The sequence below is a fragment of the Neovison vison genome, chromosome 10, assembly GCF_020171115.1.
Source record: "Neovison vison isolate M4711 chromosome 10, ASM_NN_V1, whole genome shotgun sequence".
In the NCBI taxonomy this organism is placed as follows: Eukaryota; Metazoa; Chordata; class Mammalia; order Carnivora; family Mustelidae; genus Neogale; species Neogale vison.
In genome coordinates, this window is record NC_058100.1 from 35,164,515 (window position 1) to 35,191,376 (window position 26,862).

The window sequence follows — 26,862 nt, forward strand, 5'->3', positions numbered from 1 at the left end:
TAACTCTAAAGCCCCGTGAAACACTTTCCTACCTTTGTGCGGCCCGAAGCACAGATGTGGCACAACGGTGGCCAGAGGCTGCATCCGAGCATGGTTTCTGTCAAGATTTAAATCGGACAGAATTTTCAAGTCAGATTCCACAAGAAAAACCCCATTTGCAGCTACTGAGATTTCATTTCGGAGATTATTCAGAATTCTACGGATCCGCAGCCAGGCCTACATTCTGGCCAGAAACCCTCAGCTGGAGGGTGGCTGCCCTCGCTGGCCAGGGGAGCTCTGTCCCGGGCTCAACTGCCATTTGCCGCACGATGTCTGCCGGCTTCTCTTGTTCATATTACTTACCTGGTTCCTAAAGGCCTTTGCCACCTTGCCCTAAAACCACCTTTTACCTCAATCCCATCTCACCTCCAAGTGAGACCAAGCTCAAAGGCCACCTCCTCCAGTAAAGAGTTCCCAACTACGTCAGCCTCTCTGAATGCCCGGCATTCTGATTATGTATCGTGACACAATCTGATTACGTATTACGTGATTATGATTACGGGACACCTCACACTCTCCCTTGCAGTTAGCCTGTCCACGCCTCCCTGAGGGCTGAGGAGAAGCCCGGAGTCAGGGTGAAGTGACAATTCTGTAATCTTAGCCAATAACAGAGCACAGCATCCAGGATTCTCACATTTGAGCTCTACATAAATAAAGGTAGAAGTGACTTTACACATAAGCCCACATATTTTCGTTTTCTCTTCACTCTCCACGCCCCTTCCGTCAGCCTCCAGCTGAGAGAAAAATCGTGAGACAACTTAATGGGTGTGTTATTTTTTTTTTTTTTCAATAAATAGAAACCACATGACTTCATTTGTTACAGTGAGTGAGAAGCAAGAATTCAAGAAGGCCCCAGGAAGCTTCTTCATCCACAAAATAACAGAAGGGACAAGCACCTTCACCACCCATGCCTTTGGTTACAGGTTTTTCTTTTGATCTCCGCTCCCCGACCCGCATCGGTCCGTTGCATCCAGAATGGGACTCTGCCTTCAAATCCTACACTCACTGGGAGGCCAGTCTAGCGGCCTGCCTTCCTAACAGAATGCGAGTCTCTAACTTAGCTGAGAAACCGGGATAAGTCTTCTTTGATTTCAGCCTCATCCCAAGGCCCATGAATGTTTTCTTTGAAAACCTGCAGGCGAATGAGGTACAAAGGGCAGAGACAAGAGATGGAAACCAGCAGAAGGGCGAAGAGGATGGCTCCCACAGCACTGATGGACAGGAGGCCTCCCAAGGCTGAAAACGCAAAAAGCAGCGTCACTCCCACGTAGCTGCGGGGAGTGCACGCCTTCAGTTTCTTCTGTAACATGGGCCACAGGGCAAAAATCTGGATGGCAAACGTCACCATGATGAAGGCATGCAGGGACCGGGGCAGGCGTGACGCGAGGCAGACGGAAGCGAAGATGGCCATGTTCAAGGACAGGGTACTGGATACGATGGCAGCATTGGCACCGTAGTCGAAGAAAATGAGGTGGCCTAAGAGCATGAAGACCGACATGGCATAGATGGTGTCGGTGCTGATGGACTCCGTCAGGGTCTTTAGCACTGGCGAGAAACCATATGTGAAAGTAATGAAAACGAGGGCGCTCTTCAGGTCAGCCCACCGCGTCCTCCCGCTCTTCTTCCGTCCTTCACCGCCGTCGATGAGATCGAACAAAACATAGCCAATCAGTGAAGAAGCCAGCCCAGTCCCAAAAAGCCACTGCGGGGCCAGAAGACCCTCATCCAAATACCACCAGATAACGACGAAAACGCAGACACTACACAGCTGCTGGACCACCACGCTGGACTCGAATACCACAGCCCAGTACTGGTATTTCCGGGCGTAGATGTTCTTCCGGAGCTCCTCCAGGAAACGCCGGTCCACGTAGTTATCAGGAAAGGGCTGGCGCTCATACAAGACCTTCTGCCACTTGGCTTCCTTTGCGTTCGTTACAGGCTGGGCACACATGATCCTCTCCCTCAGACGCAGGCCGGTGCAACCTCCCCCGCACAAGTCCCGGTGGCTCTTGTTCTCTATGATGTTTCGAAATAAGACCTTTCTGCAAATTCCATGCTGTGCTGTGGCTGATGTTCTGAGTTTCAAAGGAAGCAACCCAGGCCAGGCCTACAGTAGATGAGCTCGTTCTCTGAGCCAAGTTCCTAGAAAAAGGAGGACTGTGAACCTATGAAACCTGTGAAAAGACAAGGGAAGGACAGAGTTAAAATCAAACCACCTCGGTGCATTAAAAGTTGGAGCAAAACACATGCGGTGGCCACGTCGTAATTACGGACATCGACATTTCGTCCGAGACTCGAAGTTAGAACCCCAACCACAGGACAGCCGTCTGTTAGCTCTTACTTACCCAGCGCCTTCTGGGCTCCCTCCACTCAATCCCCACCTCTCAGGTTAGCATTAGCTCCCCTGTAATTAGCAAAATGCCTCCTTCTGAGTAAAAACGTACACTCCTGAGGTTCAAACTGCTCAGGTAACCTCAGAGCCAATCAACAGTGGTGAACAATGGAGCCAAATTCAAACCCAAGTCTGACCCCAAAGCCTCGGCCTCCCAACAGGTCTGCCTGTAAACCAGTTACCTCGGGGGTTCACAGACCCCCGAGGCCTGCGGTGGGCTTCAGAGCACCCCGAACCCTCGCTGTCACTGCGTCCTTCAGCTGCAAGTAATGCAAATTCCTAGGGACAGGATCCGGAGCTTCTATGTACTGAGATCTCACAGGCATCGATTACTATTTAAAAACGAGGAAAGGCGGCAGCCTGAAGACAAGAGTAAACCGCACCACCCCTCCTGCGCAGTGAAAACCGCGGGGTCAGAAACACCGGGGTCGGCCAGCGCGTCTGCGAGGGAGACTCCTCCTGCCCGACCCCATGACTCCACGGAGGCCGAGACGGGTGTTGCTGCACCGGGAGACCCTCCCTGCAGCACAGACCCCAGTCTCCGGGCTCCCCGGCCGCCGCACGGGCCGCGCAGCCGAAAAGCGCAAGGCCGCGCCGCGGGGTCCGGCCGGGGTCCCGGGGCGCCCCACGCACGCTCCCGAGCCTGCCCCGCCCGCCGCCGCCCCTCACTCACCAGCCTGGGGCCCGCGGGGGCCGGCGGAGGACAGAGCGGCCCGGAAACAGCGGCTCCCGCCCCGGACCCACCTGCCCGCACCTCTCAGGGCGGCGCGGCTCGCGGAGGGCGGTTGCCGCCTCCTTCCCCATCCGGGGCGCCGGGGTCGCGGCGGCGGCCGAGCACTTCCGGGTCCGCCAGCACCTCCGCGGCGAGAGCGCCCCCCGCGCGGCCGGCGGAGCTAGCGAGCTCGCTGCTGCCCCCTCCCGGCGGCTCGGAGACCTCGCGGCTGCCCCGGGGCCGACGCCCCTTCAGAGCCGAGGAAAAAGCGCGCGCCCGACGGGAGGGCGGGATGTGACTTGGGCCCGGGGCCGGGCTGTCCGGGACCGATCGTGAACCCTACTCTCCCGGGTTCCCGCGACCCGTCAGGCGCTCAGCTGGGGCCTCCCGGCGTCCGCGAATGCCCTGCGCGCATCCCCCGGGGGCGCCCGCAGACGCCGCTGGAGGCTCCCGACTCCGCAGGGACCGGAAGAGACGACACTCCGGCGGCCCCGAGCACCGGCCGCAGGGGGTGACCGCTCCCGGAGCGCGGCTGCAGGGCCGGAGCCCCGCCGGGAAGCGCCGTACCGGAGACCAACGCGCACCGCCCGGGGCTCCAGAGCGCGGTTCTCCGCCCTCCGCTGCCTGGAAGGGGCGGCGGGGCTGCGGCGGGGAAGTCCGAGGCCGGTGCGCGGTCGCTCGCGCTCCGCCGACTTCAGGGACGCCCGAGCGGTCGGGAGGGATGAAGCCGCAACGCGACGGACGCGGGGACGCCAGACGCGGCGCGCCCCGAGGTCAGCGAACCTGGTCCGCGAGGGCAGGTCACGCGTGGGCTCCGTCTGTCCGTCCGCCGCGCGCGGGGAGCGCTGTTGGCCCCGGGATGCCCGACGGGGCTCCGAGCGCTCAGGCCACAGCCGCGGTCCGCAGCGCGCCGGCGGCCCGGTAGCCTGCGGGAGCTTCGTCGGGCCGGGCTGTGACGGCTCGGAGGCCCTCGGGTCCGCAGAACGATCGCGCTCTCTCCATTTCTCTCCAGGTTTCTGTTCCCAAGTTTGGCAAGATTCCTTGGCTTAGTGAGGCCAGCCTCGTGAACAAGCCGCTAGTGCTCAGCCTCCCCAAAAGGTAACAGCTCAGCCCCCGAGGGCAAAGGTTGCGGGAAAGACCTCCGGGAGATGATTCCCGGGGGTCGGTTATCAGAGGGGCGGACCCGGTCCGCTGAGAAACCCAAGGAGAGGGTTCCGAAACCAGAAGTGGCCTGGGTCTCTGCGACAAGAGCGGGCGCTCAGGATGGGCCTGGCAGGGGGACGCAATCCCCACAACCTTCCCTCTCCGGCCACCGCTCAACAACACGGACCTTTTGCCCTGGATGCTGCGCGTCCGACGCTTCTGCTGTCCTCGGTATCTTACTTTGTCTCTAATTTTAACCTCCCAAGTCGAGAGAGGCGCGTCTGCCCAGCATCCCTGTGAGGCCGTCTCCTCCCCTCTCACCGGTCCCTCCACTTCCAAACAGCTGGGCGACGTGACTCTCTGCTTCAAAACTGGACGCGTTGGTGTGTTCGCAGCCTTTTAGCGCGGACACTAGCAGTCGCCGGGCTTCCTCACTCTCCACGTCCCGGGCTGCGGTCATACAGGCTGCTCTGGGGAGGGGAAGTGGAAGGAAGGGGAATGTGGGGTAATGCGGGCGCAAATGGGAGAAACCAGAAGGGACTGGGGAGACCCATGCCCTCCTGCCCACAGGTGAGCGAGTCCCGGTGAGGGACACTCTCCCCACATCCCCTCTCGACAGCATGGATGTGTATGGGCTGCTCCTTTTAAAAGCCACATTGTCCGCAAGCAGCCAGCCAGCTGTGTGCATTTCCGAGCCCTCTCAAGTGCTTCCTGCGCTTTCCTGCTACCTCGCTTCGTATCTGAGCTCCAGCTAATGTGAAATGGCCGGTGGTGACCGTCTGACTAGGGTAAGAGCTCACTTACCCCAGCTCAGCCCTGTTCCATCAGATCTGCCCCTGCAGCCAGGAGGAAAGCACCAGCGGGCATGGCTCTCCTGTTCCCAGATTGTACAGTTTTGGGGTCGGGCGCAGGGAGGGGGAACAGGACGGGGACCTGAAGAGGGCAGCCCCAGAACACAGCGGGGCAGCGTCAGAACACAGCCAGGTCCTGGAATATCAGAAGGGACAGACTATGGACAGTGTGAAGGGAGGGGGTAGTTTTCCCTCTGGCCAGCTAACCTTGAGCTGGTCCTAAGGAGAAATTACCTCAGGGTCAGTGAAGCTCTGCTCATTTCTGAATGGAACTTGGGCGGGGATCTCAGCCCAGGGAAAGAGAAACACACTTGTCTACCTCACAGACACTGGCCGGTCGGAGGCCCGGATGGTGCCCGGAGCTTTCAGGGAGACAACACCAGAGTGCAAAGTCCTTTGACAGGATGGTTTGTTTAAGTATCAGCAATTCCTAAAGATTAGAATCTCTTCATCCGGTTAAAGCTCTGGGTTCCAGGCTGTTTGTTTTTGGCAAAACCTTTTCCTCAGGCCTCAGTAAGATAGTGATAAATGTGCTTTTAGCATTTCCTAGTTTCGGACAAGCAGTTCTAACGCAGAACAGTCTGAAAAAGAGAAAGACACTTGCAGTGAAATGTACTCCGAGCCCCCCAGCCACGAAGCCCAGAAACACGCGTACCGCCTGGGGAAGTGGAGTCCTGGCTCAGACACCCGGGCCTCCACAGACCTCCTTCCTTCGGGGAAGACGGTCTTGCCACACGAAAGCCACACTCATTCTCGGGCTCGGAAGCCCCCAGGTCACACTGAGGCCCTGTTGATGGGAGATCACTGAGTGTTCAGGCCGCTCGAGAGGGGCCTCTGGTCTCCCTAGGTCAGCATTTGGATGTCCAGTCCAAGGCAGGCTGTTCCAGGTCAAAGACAGTGAAGGGGCCGGGTCAGACCCACCGCCCCTGCTCCACCAGGGCCCCGGGAAATGGTGAGCAGACGTGAAACTGCCAATGCCTTGGGAATACCAAACTCATTCCACATGCCTGAGTTATAAATGAACAATGAACAGCGACCTCTTTTCTCGTTAGAGAGGTGCTCCTGGCATGCCGAGTTTCCATTTCTGGAATGCCGGGGGCATGCACAGTGTCGTACACACAAGCAGCTTAGGACAACAGGCCCCCTGCATGCCTTGGCCTCTGATATTGTAATAAAATGAAACAACAGCCACGAGGCAGGTCACACCCTGTGAGGAAAACTGATAGGGTCCCCGCAGTGTCCTTGCTCCACCCCTGACTAGAAAGAAAGAATGTTCCAGAGTGGTTGGAAGAAGAATCTGTTCCATGGGAAGAAATGAGTAGACGCAGTGCCCAGGGACACAGACTCCAAGAAAGCAGACCAGGCATGGAGGAACCCTGTGCTTATTAAATATGAACAACTTCTACACACACAGCTCTTCCAAGGAGATCTGGTTGCATTTCACCCATTACACATCTGCCCTTATAAACAACTTTTTCCTGCCTTTGTACACTGTCTCCGACACTTCATTGGTTAGTTCAAAACAAAAGGACAGAGAAGCTAGAGTGACTTAGGAGGGCAAAGCCTTCCTTTGGAAGCTGCCAAATGGTCTGTGCCCTTCAGGACTGGGGTGAGAAACAACTCCCTGGGTGTCCCGTGGGTTATCTCTGTTGACGAGGAGAACCTTTCCTCTGCCCTTCAAGTTTCTTCTGGCTGGTCTGAGAATCAGATCGACCTGAGACACATTAATAAGGGAAGATCAAATTTGATTTTGTACATACAAGAACCCACGTGAGATTCCAAAGACGGTCAAACCGAATGACTATATATGTCATCCTGAACTAAGTAAGGAGAAGGGGTTGGGGAGTCAAAGGGAAGGAAAACAATTCACAGAAAGAAAGGAAAGAGTAAATGTTTGGTAAAGAAATGTTTGCTGGGCCACCGAGAAACAAAGGGACCCAGAGATGAATTTCAACAGACTTTGCTAAATGCCTCCCGGGCTGCCTTACCTAGGTGGTAGTAAATTAGTAGTAAATAGTAAATAATCTGTGGTGATAGCTCTCTTCCCAGGAACAGGTCCTCTATCTAAACTCTTCTGGATAGTTAAGGGGAAGGTCAGCGTTTCTTCCCAAGTCTTTTGGGCCTTGATGGTTTTCAGCTCAAAATAATCTGCAGGCCAGAGTGGTACATCTTGGGGTTGTCTGTTTTGACCCCTACGTCGCCCAGCTGTTTGGAAGTGGAGGGACCGGTGAGAGGGGAGGAGACGGCCTCACAGGGATGCTGACTCGGCTGCCCCCGAGAGTTAACTGATGTCACCAAGGGCTTGGCTCTTCAAACCAGAGATTGTGGTTCTAACTTGCTTTGTTTTGATTACTTCAGATATCCTCAGGCCTCTGCCACTTTTCTGATTTCATCCAAGAAGGATATGAATTTGCCTATTTTGTTTCAAGTTCCAGATGTCTTATCTAAGGTACTCAATTTTTGCTTTTTCATTGAAAAGACACCCACAGTGGTTCTAATATGACATTGAGTGTACATACAAAGCCGCTTCCTATCTCCTTAGCAGAGCCCTGGGCCTGGAACATCATCACTCTTCCATACACAGCTGAACGAAATAAGTAAATAAGTAAATAAATAAATAAGCATCGCAGGCTCACCCAAGCTCCAGGGCACTGGCCCTAAGAACAAAGGTCACAATCATCAAAAAGTAAAAACACACACACACCTTCCGGTTGAGAGACAGGCCCAGAGGACTTCAGGGACCGCCGTTCAGCCTGTGTCTGGAGCCGGTCCTTGCTCCTGGAGCCTCTGACCCTGTCCCATCACGGCCCTGGATCCCTTATGTCTCTCACATACAAGATCCACACCTGTGGAATTTCCTGTTGTCGTCCTCCTGTCCCCTCCGCCTCTCCGAAATCAACTGTGACTGGCTCTTGGGCGACACTGCTCGCAGTGGAGCACCCCGAGGGTTCCCGATCTTAGAGGTGCCGGTGCAGTCAGCAGTACAAGGAGACCGAGGGAGGGAACTCCTGGGTGGATGAGGGGTTCCTCACCTGAGAAGTACACAGGGCGGCGTTCCTAAGCACTTGTCACAGCGCCCATCGTGGGGACGCCCCATCGTGGGGACAGCTCTGCTCTGCGAACCACCATCGGCCGGCCATCCTGTCAGGGGGTAGACGCCTGCTTAGGGAGGCCGCCTGTGGGTAGCGTAGATAGGAAGAGAGGTGAGTCCGATGTCACCTCCATGAATGGGTGCGCAGACCGCACAGTGCACAGCCGCCCTGCGAGGGGGGTGGGAGGGGCAGGACGGGTGGACAGGGAGCAGCGGGGAAGGGTCCCAGAGGAATGGGCTTCAGCATTCCATCTGGCAGGTGTTTCCACAGAGGGGGTGAGCACCAGGGGAGCAAAGACACAGACCTGAGCTTGCAGGAAGGGCTTGAAAACATCAAGGAATCAGGCCGCAGCAGCGAGGCATTAAGACTCCAGACCCCCGACCCAGTGGGCAAGAGGCCAGAGTTTGGGGAAAGCACAATGGCCAGGGAAAGGGGGGAGGACCAGCTTCAGCAGAACTTAGAATTTCATGGTGCGATGCTCACGGGTGACCACTAGAGAGCAGCCAAGAGCAGCAACGTCCGTAGCCTGGGCGCTGGGGGCTGAGACCGGCTGGGAATCCGGGGTCAGCACTCCCGCAGGGGTGGGGAGAGCGGGGACCTCCTGGCCCTCGTCCTCCCATGTCGGGGCCTGGCGCTCCACCTGCCTCTCTCCCTCTACCGCTCTCCGCGCCTGTGTGAGAAAACAGTGGCCCTTGCCGATTGGAAGGGCAAGGAGGGGTGGAGAAGGCAAAATTTTACCTTCGCCGTCTTCGGGGGTTCGGCTGCCCCCGAGAGTTAACTGATGTAAGGTCAACGGAGGAAGGCACCCCCCTGTGTTTAGTGTAAGTTTTACGTGGCACAGGAGCCCTCCCGAGGAAATGACCCGGAGAAGTGGCCACACCTGAGCGTTTGAGGCGAGGCTGGGCTGAGCAAAGAGAGGCCACGGCGGGGAAGTACCTCCGACCGCCGGGGCAGCTAAAGGAAGATCGCAAGTATTTTGACAAGGTCTGCGTGTTCGGAGTTGCACAGAGCTGCCTGGGACCACGAAGGCCTCCCCTCGGACCCTGTGAGTGAAACACGGGCTTGGCTGGCAGCTGCTCCTTTCTGGAAAGAAACCGTGCTGTATCCTTTGGGAGAGGAAAGCACTGTGGACCCCGGACGCCGTAGCTCTTCCTGTAGCCTCCAAATCAGGGACCTGCCAAAGGGCTCTGGCAGCACGGCAGCCACCAGACGGCCTGGCCTCTGGGCACTGGTGCGAAGGTCGTGCCACCTGGCCCCCTTCCCTGTCCCAGTCACAGGTCAGAGGGCAGAACTTGGAACACTCACATTCCAAGGGGCACCCCTGCCCTGCCCAGGAGCCGTCCTGTGGCAGAGGCAGGTGTCTGTGTGTCTGGGACAATGTTCACTGATGGACAGAGAGACAGAAAGGAAACAGAGAGGCACAGAGACGGAAAGACAGGGACAGGAAGACAAACAGCAAAAAAAAAAAAAAAAAAAAAGAAAGAAAGAAAGAAAAGAAAAGAAAAGGAAAAGGAAAAAAAAAGCAGAAGCTGAGAGAGACCCAGAGAGGTAGGCAGGGGCACAGAATGCAAAAAAGGAAACAGAAGAGGAAAGGCAGGGCTGACAGAGAAGAAAAACGGAAAATGAACCCAAAGACATGGAACCCCAACCCTCCCCCATTTAGGCAAGGGCCCGGGGCAGGTGTGGACTCCTCCAGACGCCCTGGAACCCCGGGCATTGGCACCAGGACAGAAGGGAGGCCCAGAGCTGACTTGCTCCGAGCTCCCCAGCCAGGCAGCTTGGAGGGTGGGGCCCACACGGGGGCTGCCCTGGAGATCCTGGGCCTACTTGCAGGGTCAGGTCCCCGTGCAGGAGTCGCCTCCCGCCCCCGCTCCCTCCCTCCTCTCTTTGATCCGGGTTTGGGTTTGTTGTTCCAGCCCAATGAGTCAGCGTCCAGAGGGGAGCCTTCCTTGGGCCACTTTCAGAGACCTGTGACGCGTTGCCTACCACGGACGCTGCAGGGCTGAGACTTGGCTGGGAAAAGGCGCAGGACGGCAACTCCCAATTTTCTCACCACCTAGAACTCCTTCTTTTCTTACTTCTGTCTCCCTGAATGAGCTTTGGAGAGCCCGTGACTGCCACAGAAACTACCCTGTGTACTCCTCAGGCCTTTTCTTGTATCTCTGGACCAGACACCTGTAATTAAAGATAGGATTTTATTATTTTTTTTTAATATTTGACAGAGAGGTAGAGAGAGAACACAAATAGGCAGAGCAGCAGGCAGAGGGAGAGGGAGAAGCAGGTTCCCCACTGAGCAGGGAGCCTGACTCGGGGCTCGATCCCAGGACCCTGGGATCATGACCTGAGCTGAAGGCAGACCCGTAACGGACTGAGCCACCCAGGCCCCCTAAAGATAGGATTTTAAAAGAGAGGTAATAATTACCACCACTGATCTAATGGTAATAAAACGGACTTGTAAGAAGTCCTGACAGTATACGCATGGCTGTTGATAATACTTTGTGTGGGTCTGAAAGGTTTCTGAGTCAACCTATGAGTATTTGAAAAAACTGCATTCACTTTATTCTTTAATGGAGATGGCTGGTATTTTCAGACCGCAGGAAAATGTGTAATTATCGGAGGGTTTTTTTGAATATTGAAAATAGCTCTCTGATCACTTTTTTTCTAAGGGGTGTATGCCCTCATACAGACCCTAAGAACTCACTTTCTCCCTGACAAAAGGTAATCGTCTTTTGGCCCTTTAACCAAGGAAGTTTCTGGCTCACTGAAACTAAATACATGTATGGTTGGACCAAATCTCTCAACCCTTCTGGGTCACAATTTCCTCGTTGTGTTCATTGAAAGAACTGAACTAGAGGGCCCCGCGGGGTGTGTCTCATGGAAGGCGGGAGTGGAAGAGAGGAAAGGAACAGAGGTGTTGAGGGGCAGGGAGGATGCAGGCAGATTTGTCTGCACTCCTGAGCGTGCCCATGAGGGCTATTTTTAAAATCACCATCTGGTGCTTTCACATTTTCAGTTTTTGTTATGTGGAGAGGTCTGTGTGCGAGACAGAGAGGTGGAGGGAGGGAAAAGGAGGGAAACAGGTTTCTCTGATTCTTTATCAAAGATTCAAGAAGGCCAAGAACTTGGGCCATGAGCCGACCTTATGAACCTCAGCAAGTATTAGCCTCAAACATTAGGACGTTTCTAGTCGCGACACGCGAGTGGGCAACTCGGGCTTCTGGGGCCCGGCTGAGCTGTGCGTGGTACCTTGGCCAGGCTACAAAAGGTCGCTCTCACTTTCTCATCACAACTGCCATCTGCCATCCTGGGGACAGCTGCTTGGAAAATGAGAAGCCCATTAGCATTTCAGAAGTGCTTTTCTTGGTGGCTCTGTGTCTACAAGAGGATACAACCAGGGGCCCAGGCTCTGAACTAGCAGCCGCTTCTCGTGCCGTTCCTGCCGCTGCTGCTGAAGGGGCCTTGAGGAAACCAAGAGTGAGCAGCAAATGCTGCAGAGGAAAAAGCCCTTTGGTCCCAGGGCTAGGAAAGAAAGCAAGGTAGTGGGTGGGGGGAGGTTGGGGGAAGCGGAGGCCTGTAAAACGTGGCATCCCAGATTATCTGCACCGACTTCCCTGCACACATGCCAGTATGTGTCATGTGTTTAGTTTAAAACGCTCAGTCGGTTAAGCGTCTGCCTTTGGCTCAGGTCATGATCCCCGGGTCCTGGGACTGAGCCCCCACAGTGGGCTCCCTGCTCAGCGGGGAGTCTGCGTCTCCCTCTCTCTCTGCCCCTCCCCCTCCGCTCGAAGAGCTACCGTCGCCAGATTCTTGGTGGGCTCTAGGGATGCAAGGATGTTCGAGATGTGTCTTTGCTTTTCAAGAACTCTCAGGCTGGTGGAGGAACAAACCCATTAAAACAAAACAAAACAACAACAACAACAAAAAAACCAGGACAAAATGCAACAAAACGCGACGGAAGTCTGTGATTGGAATCAGAACGGCAGGTGCCCGACTCGGGTCAGGGGCGTGCGGAGCGGAAGCGGACGAGCCGCACACTTAGGAGAAAGTAACGGCGAAGCCGGCTTTAACCGAGGAGCGGGCAAGGCCGGCTGGGCCACCTGCGCAACGCTGGGGACGGCGGTCGGGAGCCGCCCGCGGCCCTCGTCCCGGGCCAGAGCCTGCCGCGCACCTGGGAGGCGCCTCACGTAGACCCGCTGCTTGATCTGCAGTGAACTCCTGTTCGGGGGGAGAAACCAGAAACCTGGGAAGGGGAAGGAATCCGCTACAGGACACGAGCGGCCGCTGCCGCCAAAACCCGACCTGCCCAGGACGCCCCCGCCGCCGCCTCCCCGTCCGCGCCCTCTGCGGCCTTTCAGACCCCGCGTCATGCCACTTCTCGAAGCGTCTCCGGACCCTGCCCTGGGACGCCGTCTCTCGTTGCTGAAGGCCCAGAAGTCTCAGGGCCGCTTCTGCCGCACCGAGCCCGCCCCGCCTCGGTCAGAGTTTCCGTCGCGCGTCTTCGCGTCCGAGCCGAGGGTTGGAAGGAGGAGCCAACCCGGCCCGCCCCGGGGACCGGGAAGGATCCGGCAGAGGCTGGAATCTTCCAGAAGCCCAGGAGTCTCTGCCCCTCTGCCCACCCCGCACACCGGGCGGTGGCCCCTCTCCGCCAGCCTCGGGTCGTCTAGGTCATCCTCCCTCGCTGTGGCAGGGCTTTCAGGGCGGTGGCATGCCCTCCCCCCACCTTGTTCGCCGCGACACCTACCCGAGCACACCGGCTCCTGCAGCCGTGCGCAGGCCCTTCCCTCTCGGCCCGCCCCGCCCCGTCCAGGTGACCCGTGGCTTCCTCCAGGCTCACTGGGGCCTCCCACAGTTCTGTCACGGTGTTGGGCTTCCGTGTCCGCAGGCGGCGGTCAGAAGCCGCGTCTGCCTTGTTTCAGGGACCCCCGCTCCGAGCGAACGCGCAAACGAATGAATTTGTCTTTCTCCCTGGCCTGCCTTAGGGCCAGAAAAGGTCTCACTCCTCTCTGTGGCCCAGCCCAGCCCCCTCCACAGGCGGGCCTCACAACAAATGTGCTGCTGAGTGGAAGGATCGAGCTGGTCACACTCACACTTCAGCGTCCCGGCCCACAACACTGTAACACGCGCTTGAGGCTCTTTAAATGGCCTATAAAAATGAAAGGTATTTTCAACATTTGTCCAAAGAATCCAACTTCATCCCTAGACTTTGGTCCTCATGCCTTCGATAATGGGGCCTCACCCGAAGGCTGTCTCAGAGGGTGAAGCCACCGGCAGCCCAGTCCGCTGAAGGTCGCCCTAGGAGCGCACCCCAGGCCGGCCCCGAGGTGCAGACGCGCATTCCTCCTGTTCCCGTTCCCCACCCCCGCCCAGGGCAGCAGGACCGGTCAGGCCACAGGCATGCACACATGTAGTCTGAGGTCAACAGACAGTCCAATGGCCGGAGGAGCCTTTAATTCGTACTCACTGTTTGTTCCGCGATCCTCGTCTCCCGTGTTAGCCACTTCCAGTGAACACAGCTCACGGCTCTGATGTCCGCGTGAGCGAGGAAGGGCCCGTTGCACCCGTGCCACTGTGCGAAGGGGTCCTGAGGCCACTGATCGGTCTGTGGACGCCCCCTCCTGCCCAAACTCTGTCTGGCCCTCCCAGCGGCAGCCAAGCCTGGCCTCAGCCTCCACCTGGGATGGGGCTGAGACCAGAGACTCCCCGGGATTGATGGAGGGCACAACGGGTACCGCTCTTGCGCCTCCAGCCCTGCCCCCTTCTTTGCTGCCCCAGGGACCCGCACCGTTTCCTCACCTCCGTTTCTTTCTCCCCAGGCCAGGAGGCTCCACAGGAGCCCCGTGCTGATCAGAGACAAGCAGCTGTGCTCCACTTGTCAAGAGAGAAAAATGGTAGGTCAGTAGGACGGCACAGGTGAGCGCGGGTGTCCCAGGGCAGAGCACTGGGCAGGGTAGAGAGGGGCAGCCCTCTCCCACCGGAGCCCAGGGGAGAGACAACACCTTATGCAGGGAAGGCTGCAAATAACGACCCGTGGGCCCCGGGAGCACCGTTATCTGACACAGGATGATGACCCGTCTCCATTTGCAACAAACCCAAAGATGAGCCACGGTAGGCGAGTCAGTGAGGTAGAGCTGAGAAGAGCCGCTTTGCTTTGAGAATTTTCAAGTGACTCCACTGCTGTAGGGGTTCAGGCGGCTGGGGAACCCTCCCCCGGAACATTTCTCCAACACAGCACAACATGCACCCGTACAAGCAACCTGCCTCGACCCTTACAGTCACGAGACAAGCAGCTTCATCTTTGGGTCCATCAATTCAATCAGCGCCTCAGAGTAGAAGCTAAGGAGAGGTCCTATAGCACCTTCCAGGTTGGGGGTGGGGGTTGTCTGTAGCTGGTGGTGCAAAATCCGGGGCATGAAGGCTAGCAAAGGAATGGAGGAAACAGGGACAAAGCTCTGTCATCGTCAGAGTTGCTGCAGAAAGAGGCCTGCGTCTGGAGGAATGTTCTACAGGTCCGCGTTAGGACTTGGGTCTGTTGAAGGATTAGGGTTAGGGTTGGTCAGGCTTGGGTTGAAGACAAATTTAGTTAAACAGTTAGGGTTAGGGTCGGAGTTGAGGAAGGGTCTCTACAATCCTGTGGTTCTCCTTTGACCCTGGGCTGACATGCAGTAAGAGGAAGGGCAAGGAGTAGAAGAAAATCAGAAGACCCAAGAGAGCCTCCTTTGAGACGTTAATGGCGAAAGGGCTTTGACCACTAGGGTATGCAAGAGATGGGCAGTTTTGTGAAATCTTTCTGTGGGATTTGGAAATCTAACCGAAGCGGTGAGCAAAGGTGCACCTGAACGTCACAATCCCTGTTCAAGTTCTTCGTAATTTGGGTCACAGCGTTTGTTATTAGCATTGACTGGAATCTGGGAAACTGGGATTGGGATTTCTCCCGGTCTTATTCCTGGAACCACTGTGTCCACATTTAGAATGCACTGACCCCGGGCCCAAGCTGGCTTTGGCCGGCTGGCTCGCTTGGGACTTCAGCAGCTGCTCTCTTTCTCAAGACCTCTTCTCCGACCTTTGCCCTCACCCAGGCCTGACTGGAGGAGAACCACACACCGTGGTTTTGCCATTCACTGCAGAACCCAAAAAGAAAGCCCTCAAACACTAACGTCAGACCAGTGCATGCAGACCCTGGTGAAAAGCTGGAGACAGTTAGAAAATGAGCAGGAAATAGATACCCTTGCTTCACCATGTGCAACAGCGCTTCAGCTTCCTGCTGGGGTCGGGGTACTGTGTCTCTGCCCTAGTCACTGAGACCTCTCCTTTCTCAGCAGGGGGCTGAAGGTAGATGCTGGGAAGACATAAAAAGACTCCTAAAAAGAGCAGGAACTTCCTTGACCTGATAAAGCAGATCTATGAAAAACCCACAGCCAACATTGTACTCAATGAATATTGGATATTTTCCAGGCTGGATATTTGCCCCTCAGATCAGAAACAAGACCAGGATGTCCAGTCTTGCTACTTCTATTTAACATTGCTTAGGGCAGTTAACACAAGAAAAAGAAATAAAAGACAACCAGATTGGAAAGGAAGACATAAAACTGTATTTGCAGATGGCATAATCTTAATACCTAGACTGTCCTAAGGAGCCCACAAAAGACAATTAAAGCTAATAAATGAGTATAGCAGGCTTACAGGATATGAGATCAACATACACAAATCAATTCTGTTTCTATATACTAGCAATGAACAATCCAAAAATGACATTAAGAAAACAGTTCCATTTACGATAGCATCAAAAAATTAAAATACTTAGGAATAAAATTAACAAAATAAATGCAAGACTTGTACATCAAAAGCTATATAACATCATGTAAAGAAATTAAAGAAGACCTAAATAAATGGGAAAAAACCATGTTTACAGATTTTTAAAACGAAAGTACTCCCAAACTGATCTCAGTCCAATACCTCTCAAAAGCTCCTATGACATTTTTGAAGAAACTGATACACAGATCTTAAAATACATATGGAAATGCAAGAGATACAGTATAGCTTAAACAATCTCAAAAACAAAGAGCAAAGTTGGAGGACTCACCCTTCCTGGTTTCAAAACCTACTATAAAGCTACAATAATCAGGACTTTGTGGTACTGGCACAAAGATAAACATATAAATCAGTGGAATAAAATTGTGAGTCCAGAAATAACACCTTACATTTGTGAACAATTTAAAAAGTTTTTTTAACAGGAGAAAATGAAATTTAATTACATAATATGGGATCTCCATAAGAATAAGAGGTCCCGAACAGTTGATTTTTGACAGAGGTGTCAAAACAATTTAATGAGAAAAGAATAGTCTTTTCAGTAAATGGTACGGAGACAATTGTATATCCACATGCAAAAGAATGACGTTGTGCCCCTCCCTCACACCATATATAAAAAATAACACATAGATCAAAGGCCTACTTGGGAGAGCTAGAACATCAAACTCTTAGAGGTGTAAATCTTCATGACCTTGAATAAGGAATGGTTTCTTAGATATGACACCAAAAGCACAAACAACAACAAAAACTACCTAAATTTGCCTTCATCAAAATTAAAAACTTTTTTGTTGCGAACACCACCATCTGGAAAACGAAAAGACAACCCACAGAAGGGGAGAAAATTTTTGCCAACCGTGTATCTGAAAAGGGACTAGAATCTAAAATACATTTTTTTAAAGTTTATAACTCAGGGGTGCCTGGGTGGCTCAGTGGGTTAAAGCCTCTGCCTTTGGCTCAGGTCGTGATCTTGGGGTCCTGGGATCAAGCCCTGCATTGGGCTTTCTGCACAATGGGGAGCCTGCTTCCCTCTCTCTCTTTCTGCCTGCCTCTCTGCCTACTTGTGATCTGTCTGTCAAATAAATAAAATCTTAAACAAACAAAAACAAAAAAAAGTTTATAACTCAACAATAAAAAACCAAACATCCCAATTTCAAGATGGACAAAATATTTGAATAAACATTTCTCCAAAGAAGATATACAAATGGCCAATAAAGACACAAAAAGATGTTCAACATCATTAAGCATTAAGGAAATGCAATTGAAACCATAACGAGATATTATTTTACATCCACTAGACTGCGCATAATAAAAAGTGGACAAGTGTTGACGAGGATATGGATAATTGGAACCCCTATACATTGCTGGTTGGAATGACATAGAGTCAACATATGACCCAGCATTTCCAACCTAGATCTATACTCAAGAGAACTCAAAACATATGTCTGTACACAAACTTGTACAAGAATGTTCTTAGCAATGTCATTCATCATAGCCAAAAGTGAAAACACCTCAAAGGTCCATCAACTGATGAGTGCATAAACAAAATGTGATCTATATAGGGGAATATTATTCAGCCAGGAAAAAGAAAGTACTTCTATATGCTGCAAGCTAGATAAACCTTGAAAACATTTTGTTTTGTAAAAGAAACCAGACAGTAAAGGCCATGAGTTATATCAATTTCATTTATATGAAATGTCCAGAACAGGCACATCTGTAGAAACAGAAAACAGACAGCGGTTGCCAAGGACTTGGGGAATGAATGAACAAAAATGAGTGCTAATGAGGACAGAGTTTCTTTCTGGGCTGTTGAAAATCTTCTGGAAGTAGTTAGTGGTGATTGTTGCACAACTTTGTGATGCTACTAAAATCCACTGAGTTGTACACTGAGATAATGAACCTTATGGTGTCTGAATTTAAAAAAAAGATTAGCACTAGGAAAATATTTTTTAAAAATGAAAGTATAGATGGGGGACCTGGGTGGCTCAGTCAGTTAAGGATCTGCCTTAGTTCAGGTCATGATCCCGGGGTCCTGGGATGGAGCCCTGAATGAGCCTTCCTGCTCAGCGGGGAGCCTGATTCTCCCTCTCTCTTCACCCCCACTAGTGCTCTTTCTTGCTGTCTCTCTGTTGCTCAAATAAATAAATACTGAAAAAAATAAAAGCATAAAATAGATGAATATCAGAAAAATAAAAATCCTAATAGGACTTGGCTTGTCTGACCACTCATACTCCTGGGTCTGAGTACCCCGGGGCCAGGAGTTCAGTTATTTAGTGTAGAAGAAATAACCTAGTGAAAGTTACGGCTGTGAGCCAACAGGGATAGCCACCTTAGTGTTATGTAAATTATCTCTTATTACATGTCTGCTCCAAACAGCTCATCTTCCCCTTAAAATACCTATTTCATAGTCCTTCTGTTATGTGCATTGCTCTCCAATACACACTTTCAAACCCCTTCAAAGTAGGATGTCAGACTGGATATACTCTAGGCACCCATTCTTTAACGTGCGTATGTTCACTGGTTTCAGAAGTCTCTTTACGTAACTGAGCTCATTTCAACGAGTATTTATTGACTGCCTACCACGGGCCAGGGACTTAGGTAATAGCTCAGCTACAAAGGAAAAAAAATAAACAAAAGAATTAGACATAAGTCCTACCTTTAAGGAGCCAGTGGGTGAACAAATAATGATAACAAACTGATGAACAGAAGAGAAAGAGACCTGCTCGGATGGGAAGCGGAAGGTAGGAAAGCAGGGATCAAGAAAAGCCGGGAGAGTAGCACTCGGGAACTCTCTCCCAGAAGATGATGCACAGTTTTCAAGACTGAATAGGAGCTGCCCACACGACACACTTCTCAGGGACAAAAATGCTGTCTTCGGTAGCTTTGTTCTGGGGCAGGCCCCGATCGCCCACTCATGGCTGTACCTACGATAGTCCTGGCTGGATTTAGGGGCTTTTGAAAAGGGGTCGTGCTAATCAGGAGAAGGTATGGTTTCCTCCGTCTTTCTTGGCAACAGAGCCAACTTCAGAAGAAAATTTAAAAAGGCGGTGTGTCTCCTTCATTCTCATCCCTTTTATATATCTAGAAACCTCTTCCCAGGTTCTTACCAAAGACTTTGCTGCCCTCACATCTCCCACATGCTCCTGTTACCAGATCATTCCCTCCTCCCCCAGCTGCTGCTCCTCAACTAATGAGTTACAACAATCTGATTAAATAACGTAAGTGATTGGCATTTCTATAGACCTGATGTTCAGGTTCTTCTCTATTTTCAAGCACCTCTGAAGGCCCTTAACCCACAGTAACTTGCAGCTTGTTATGTCATACATTTAAATCACAAGCCCCTCCACAAACAGCCCAGCTGAACACCTGCACCACATCCCGTGATTATCTTTGCATTGTCGTGACTACAATATCTTTTGAGAAATGGCGGGGGGGGGGGGGCGCGGGGCGGTTCTTAGTGAAAGCCCAAGCTCCAAAAGAAAACCAATATTTAGTAACACTAACAAATCTGGAAAAGTTCAAGAAAATAGTGTCTTAATCAGGAATACTGTAACTGTGTGATTTATTATAGTCCTCTAGGAAAGGTACATTTAAAATCAAATGTGCTTCAAGGCGGGTACATTCATTCATTAATTTGATCAACAAATATTTCTTGAACAGGCACTGTGTTAGAACCTGGAAATACAAAAATAGGGACATGGTCTCTGCTCCTTGCAGCTGAAATCTATGAGGGAAAACAGACACCAAGCAAGTAAATACAATAAAAACCTGAGGAATATGCTAGTCGAGGAAGCCTAGGGCACAGTGAGAAGGTAAGACAGAGGACCACCTAACAGTGGTCCAGGAGTCGGTGGTGTCCAAGAGAGGCTGACAGGTGATCTGAGACCTGAAGAATGTTGGGGGTGAGCTAAACAAAGAGAATTGGAGGCTTTACCAATCATGAGGTTTCTAACTTCAAAATCTGATAACCAGGGAAGAACATAGACCCTATGACTTATGGGCAGGTGATCCTTTCTGGTTCATTCATATCACAAAAGAATATAGAGTGATTCCAACATTAAATACAACTTGTGTTTGTTAAGGCGGTGCATTATTTATTTAAATTGGAATAGTTTGGGGCAATGTTCTAAATGAGAATTTCTTTCTCAGGTACAACCAAGAACTGTGATAATTCCTCATAATCTGAAACTTTCCTTTGAGAATTTTATGACTCATAGGTAAGCTTAACATTTAAATCAGGACGTTATTTTAATTGTTTATATCAGTTTGCGGACACAGGACAGTGGATTGAAAAACATAAGTAGAATGTTCAGGGAATGCTTAGGGAATGGGCTTCTCCACTGAATTCATTTCCTGGTTGAACCAGAGAATTAGACCAGAAAAGTTGTTTTCACCTTTTTGCTTGAACAACTATTGAAATTATGGTAGAAAGTATCATCTGCCTTTCCACCTTCCCAAAAACAGTACTAAGAAGAGAATACGAGGTTCCTTTGGTAACTCAGGCAGAACTGAGTACAAATTTTCCATGTAGATGTAGATGACTTATGTAATTCAGAAGGTACGGGACATCACACATGAGCTATTCTCAGCCCATCAGTTTGTCTGGTTGTCCTTTGCTACTTTCTTATCAAGATCAAGTATATAAAAAATAAAATCCAGTCAGAATTTTGTTTAGTTGGATATCAGCAACCCCCCCCATGTGTTTAGCTATCAGAAAGGGAAAAGGGACTTTAATGAAGCTTTTACTTCATTAGACTCGCCCTGGATAAGACAGCAGTGTGGGTAGACTTGCCTTACAGTAGATGGTTGGAATGTAGGCATGCAAACAGGGGCGGATTTGAGGGGAGTAACCAAAAAAGTTATATGTGATCCAATGACACTCTTTTCTTTCCTCATAGAGAAAGCAATAATATGGAAAAATCAATAGGTCTTTGTTGGACAGCAATAGATGTTATGATTCCTTTCATGAAATTTGCTCCACGCTGCAGTGTAGACTCAGATGCAGGGAACCCGTGTGCTGGGCGCCTGGCTCAGAGAGATAGGGTCGGAGAGGAATGGGTAGTGTTTTTGAATCCAGCACACTCCAGCACTGATAACGTTTACCCGCAACTTTTCCAAAGCTCCTATCAGATCATAATAAAACGAATTCAAATAAATATTCTGTATAGACTTTAAATAGAAAAAAGAACTATCTAAAGTCTGGGATTTCTGAACAAAAGTTTCACTCCTCTGTGATAGAAACTTTTGAGATTTGTTGCCCCAGTTCATTTATCTTGCAAGTCTGGTATTTTAAATAAAGTCCCAAATTCCAGAATCATTACCTGTTATTAAACAAGTAACTTTTATTCCTTGAGCGAGACTAAGGATTGAACCAAAACTAAAATCACGTCTACACCAACCTGAAGTATCATTAGATGGTTCTTTTTTTTTTTTTTTTTCCAATGTAATGAAAGAAAACAGACCACTTCTGTTTGAGATTTAGCTAGTGTGACTATAAAGGAGGGTCCTGGTTCTGTTTGTAGCTTATAAAATCTGTTCTTATGGTTTTTGAGTCTCACTATATATATGGGGAGGTAGAATTGTCCTTACTGAAATAAGAGTTTTTGCAAAGTGACTTTAATTGTAACCATTGTAGAAGTTAAATGATGTTTGTCGAATGGAAGGAATGAAGGAAAGAAGGAAGGGAGGGGGGAGACAGAGGAAATATGAGTGGGGAGATATATGTTTATTGAATTATAGTGCAAACAAATCTTAAATTACTCAGTCTTAGACACATTCCTGTTTGTTCAACATGGGTAATAGAAAGAATTTTTCTTTTCCTTAGTCCCACTGATTCTTTTCAATGGCAACTGAGTAAAATAAATTGGACAGATGGGCCATATTTTTGGTAGCAAAGTAAAAATAATCTTGGAAAACCTTGGTAGAAATGGAGACAATGAACTGAATGCAGATCTCACCAAAGTTTACAGATTTGTCAGTCTTTAGAGCTTAAGCAATTTAATGTAGAAATGGTTTGGACTCATATCATTTTGCCCAAGGGTCATTTCCACAGCCGTTGCCACCAGGAGAAATAGATGTGGTCAAGACATTTTCTCTAAAGTTGGAAGGTGAAATAAGTGATGGGGATTAAGGAGTAGATTTGTGATGAGCACTGGATGATTAAAATAAAAACGAACTAACTAAATAAATAAAAATATTCTTTATAAAAATTGATTTGGGGCATCTGGCTGGCTCAGTTGGAAAATCGTGCTACTTTTGATCTCAGGGTCGTGAGTTTAAGGTCCGTGTTGGGTGTAGAGATTACTTACATAAGTAAATATTTTAAAAATTTATTTAATCAAAGTTAGATTGACAGCAAAATATTTCTGAATTGTTCCTGTCTTGCTTTAATAACACTCAGCAGTGGAAAAACCAGTCTCACTGAATAATATTGATGGGAATAAAGGAAGAGATTTTAAGACAAAAAAATAAAAATAAAATAATAAGAAGGTTCTCACCAAAATATTCTGTTTTGCACTTGAAGGGTAGATTAGTGATCTGGAAGAGTTGTTCTTTTTTTTATTTTTTTTTTCTGGAAACTGGAGGATTCTTGATTCCTTCTGTTTTTAGACCATACATGATCTGACAATGAATAAAATATTTTTTCCAATGAAGTTTTTATCACAATCCTTAAAAGTGAAAGAGCTTCAGATGTGGTGGTCTCTGGCCCGTCACCTCACACTGTAGCCGACTGGTCTGAGCACCAGGTGAACAGGCGCTGGTTTCAAGAGAGCATCTGTGTTTTCACATGCGTAGAGGCACATTCCTTCCCACCAAGCCTTAGCCACATAACTGATGTGTTTTCTTGCTTCTTCCAAACAGAATGATGAATCTTCATCCACCAAAAGCCCAGACTGTAGCCAAACATTCCCATAATGACATCTCAACAGGTTTGTGTTCTTTCAGAGTGCTTGTAGAGGGGGGACATCCTACCCTGCAAGCAGTAGGATGAAAAGTTTAATCCCTAAGATGGTTTCTCGATTTTCCGAACAGGTTCCCTCTGTCTGCCTCTTTCTCTTTTCACATACTGCTTAAGGCCTGTTTTGATTGCTCCCCAGCCCCCGCTTCAGGCCAGCCCCTCCTGTCCCCTCCCCAGGCCTCAGTGACCTTCATCGGTGCCTTGTTCCTTCCCAGGTCTTCTCCAGGCAACAGGGAATCTTCCCCATTCTTTCTAAAGAGCCCCATAATCTACTTGCTGAAGAGTTTCCATGGAAATGATGCTCAAAGTAGGTAATTCCCTTTCAGGCAGTTTAGTTGGGAAAGGAACTGCATCCCCACACCCTTGGAATGGCCTCTCCAAAGCCCTGAACCTTCCACCCCACAGGCTTCCTAAACCACCTGCCTTCTGGCAGCTACCCAGTGCTATTCTTAGGTCCACTTGCTATTAATAGACAAAAGGATAGAGGCTTCAGTTCCAGCTTAGGCATCAACCTATGTCTCATCTCTTAAGAGACGTCAACACTGAGCTGGTGAAGGTGGGTGCAGGTCATTCTTTGGGGGCAGCTCAAGGGTTTAGTGCAGTAGAGGCTGTCATGTTAGTACGTGTATCCATCTTCTCATTTGATCCCATATTGACTGTGAGGCCACCTCCATCTTTTCTCTCATTTGATATACACAATAAGGAAAATCAAGATCCTTTATTTGCTTTATACAAATGGGAAAGTCTAAGCTCCTTCTGCAGGGGAGCTAGCCAGAATTTCCCGAGAAGGCATCCAGAGAGGAGATTTGAAAATAGAAGGGATAATCTTGAAGGAAGGCTAAAAGCGCGGACCACAGGCTTGGGTAATCCAATTGGAGACATTCACACGAGCAGAGTGGAGTGAAAGACTGCCAGTCCCAGCGAATCCCTCGTTAGGTGTCTGCAAACATTGGCCTAGTTCATGGATCTCATTTAGCCAAAACAAACTAAAGAGCCAAGAGCTAGGAACATCCATCCAAGAAAAGCTCCCCCTCCACCATTTGCTGGTCTATGACCACCTCACTCTCTGGAAGGCACGGGAACATTGGGGGACAGGCACGGGCACTTGGTTTCAATGTTCTCATTTCTGGTCACACACTCATTCTGAGTTTTCCTTGAACATGGAGTTTTTCAGGCCTGCCTTGCAAAGGAGTAGAACACACACACACACACACACACGCCTTTCCCTCAGCAAGAATGTTTATTTTGTGATTCTAAGGGCAATGCGATAAGATGCCTTTCATCGATTTATTAACTATGAGAGTGTTGTTCAGTCACCAATATAAGAGCTCGAATTTGTGTACATAAGGTCAGCACATGATGTTCTTGGACGTATTGTGACTCTTGCCCACGGAGTCCATTCAAGGGCGGCGATCCTAGAGGCAGGACTTCGGGGAGAGTGCTGAAGGAGCTGGCTAGGAGCTGAAGCTGGGTAGATCTACTGTCCAGGCCAGCTGTGACATTTCTGAGCTGAGCTTTGCTCCCGTTGGTGCCCTCTGAGGGGAGGTAAAAGCACAGTCTAGAAGCAAGGAGACCTGGGTTCAGATCCGAGTTTTGCTGCACAGGACTGGCCAAGTTGTTTAAACTGTCTGGGCCTCTGGGTTCCCACCTCTGAAGCCAGAGAAACCTTCTGCTGTCCCGCCTCCCCCTCCTACCCCCGACCCCGTGCTGCTCCTGCCCCACCCCTGAGAGCCAGACTCTCAGTACGAGCAGCCTTCACCTTTGATCAACCCAGAAAAACTGCTGAGGCTGCCACCCACCTGTGGACATGCTACAAAGACCAAATGGCTGACTCATCCCAGCGAACGTAGCTGCCGGTTGTTGTCTAACTCCTCTCCTTGATCACAGCAGTGACTTCTAGTATGTTTCTGGATTCAGATAACCCTTGTATATTATCAGTAATTATTAGTGAGAACTAAGTAAACAGAAAGAGCCTCTCTCCAGAAGTTATGGGGATTTCTTCTGGATCCATTTATCTTGACTCTGGCGTTGAGTCCAGAGTACCATGACACGTACAGGCTCCGATTGTCAATAAACATCTGGAGAGACGTGGACAACCTGCTCTGGCCTGCCGCTGACACGTTGCTGTGACATGGTTCAAACATCACCGGGCTAGGATTAAGGAGATCTGGGTTCTGGTCCTCGGTCCCTCCGTGCCTGTGACCCTGGACCTCTGTTTCCTCTTCATTACAGTGATAAGACTGAACCAGATCCTAGGTCTGTGGTCTTGCAACATCTCTTAGTTCTCATTCAGCTGGAGTGAGGAGCTTTTCCAGAGAATTCGGGACTCCAATTCCCTTCCATTCAGTGACTTCCAACAGAAAGACGTTATCCTTTAAGCAATGTATCTTCTGGGAAAGCTGAATATTCACCAACATTTTTGTAAATAAAATCAGATTTTAAGAAGAGGTCAGGAGGATGAGGATTTTAAGGAACCCTAGTTTACATTATTTCATAAAATGAAGGTTCCTTTTGAAATTCTAGTGCTATTTTAGACTTTTTGTTAAGATCATGTTCGGTTTTTGAAGATAGAACTGTGTATGTGTCCCTGAAAAGTCTTCTTTTTTTAATATTTATTTTTTAGAATTTTAATTCAGTTAGTTAACATATAATGTATTATTGGTTTCAGAGGTACAGGTCTGTGATTCATCAGTCTTACGTAACACCCAATGCCCATTACATCGCATGCCTGCCTTAACGTCCATCACCCAGTTACCCCATCCTGAGAATTGAATCTTCTTTTCCCTTTAACGCACATTATAACTCCAGACACATTTTATATTCACTTTTTATTTAATTGACAATAACTCCTAATACTTGAATTTTGTTTCTAGGTACTCTATTCTGACCTCTTTGATAAGATTTTTGGGACCTTAAATCTTCTGCGGGATAAGATGGTTCTATTAAGAGAAATTCTTATGTGAATTTTGAATCTGTTTTATAAGGTCAAAAAAAAAAGTCTTTGGTGACCTTTAAATATTTTGAGTGTCTTTAAAAATATATTCTAAGAAGCGCTTGTTTTTCCTCCTCCTTGCACTGTCCTGCAGAGAGTGTCCGCTACAGACTGCCCATTCTGGGCCCCAGGACAGCGGTCTTCCACGGACTGCTGGCAGACACCTACACAACCATGCAGGACACTCGACTCTCCTCCTTGCCCAGAAAAGAGCCAGTGGGCAAGACAATGAGGCAGTGAATGAGTGGTCGGAGCTCATCACCTTCCGGACTCACGAAGAGAAAACAAGTTAACCAAGCCAGTTTCTGACAGATTAGCCTAATTTCCTCCTGTCACCAAAAAGGTGACTCACTTTTGCTTTCCTGAGAGTTGCTCGAATTCTAGCTCCTGCCACTGTCTTCTCACTCACTTTTCCTAAAGACAAGTGGTTTAATTTCCGTGACTAAAAGTTTAACTGATTAAAATGGAACATGTTGAGTGTCAGGTTTTTTTTTTTTTTTTTATGATTTGTAACTGTGTTGTGGTAGACAACATCCTTCTGTTTCTAAGATTTGGGTTTTCTTGCAAATTATTTCAGCTCTTCCTCAGGGCAGGGAGCTGGAGATGGCTCCTGGAGGTCTCTTGTGAGTTCAACTTATTGTGAATGCAGGAGAGAAATGGAGCTCATGCTCCTGCCCTTACTTCTGTCAGTTACATGGTAGATGACAGGAGACTGTGACGTAATGGGAAAATGGCAAGTGATTAGTGACTACAACTCCCCAGGACAGGACACGTGCCTTGTCTCGCCCCCCTCGTTTAGTGCCCTGTGTATTACCGGATACTCATCTGATCTTTGCTCACTCATATCTAAATCACGTGCTTACATTTTGTTCTTTGGTCA

The 26,862-nt window shown here is 49.8% G+C and overlaps 2 protein-coding genes across 4 annotated transcripts; one reads left to right on the forward strand and one right to left on the reverse strand.

Moving 5' to 3' along the window:
- Positions 1–797: 797 nt before the first annotated feature.
- Positions 798–5,386, reverse strand: PIGC (phosphatidylinositol glycan anchor biosynthesis class C). Of its 3 annotated transcripts, none has more exons than XM_044266986.1 (3): positions 5,372–5,386; positions 4,608–4,756; positions 798–2,213 (listed from the first exon to the last, which is right to left on the reverse strand). In XM_044266986.1, the coding sequence occupies exon 3, from the start codon at positions 1,988–1,990 to the stop codon at positions 1,097–1,099; it is 894 nt and encodes a 297-aa protein (XP_044122921.1). In that variant the 5' UTR covers positions 1,991–2,213; positions 4,608–4,756; positions 5,372–5,386; the 3' UTR covers positions 798–1,096. The 3 variants fall into 3 exon arrangements, with proteins under 3 accessions (XP_044122921.1, XP_044122920.1, XP_044122919.1); XM_044266985.1 differs by lacking the exon at positions 5,372–5,386 and adding an exon at positions 5,091–5,312; XM_044266984.1 differs by lacking the exons at positions 4,608–4,756; positions 5,372–5,386 and adding an exon at positions 3,105–3,226.
- On the forward strand, positions 3,446–26,620 carry C10H1orf105 (chromosome 10 C1orf105 homolog). Its single transcript, XM_044266983.1, is given in 8 exon segments — positions 3,446–4,017; positions 4,019–4,085; positions 4,088–4,241; positions 7,496–7,586; positions 14,043–14,117; positions 20,182–20,249; positions 22,894–22,961; positions 26,077–26,620. Coding segments are annotated over 8 exon segments (1,143 nt in total). The 5' UTR covers positions 3,446–3,543; the 3' UTR covers positions 26,223–26,620.
- Positions 26,621–26,862: the final 242 nt, after the last annotated feature.

What these genes read in the sequence shown, in the direction of transcription:
- PIGC (XM_044266986.1), bottom strand. Translation starts at nt 1,990, where the DNA reads ATGTGTGCCCAGCCTGTAACGAACGCAAAGGAAGCCAAGTGGCAGAAG.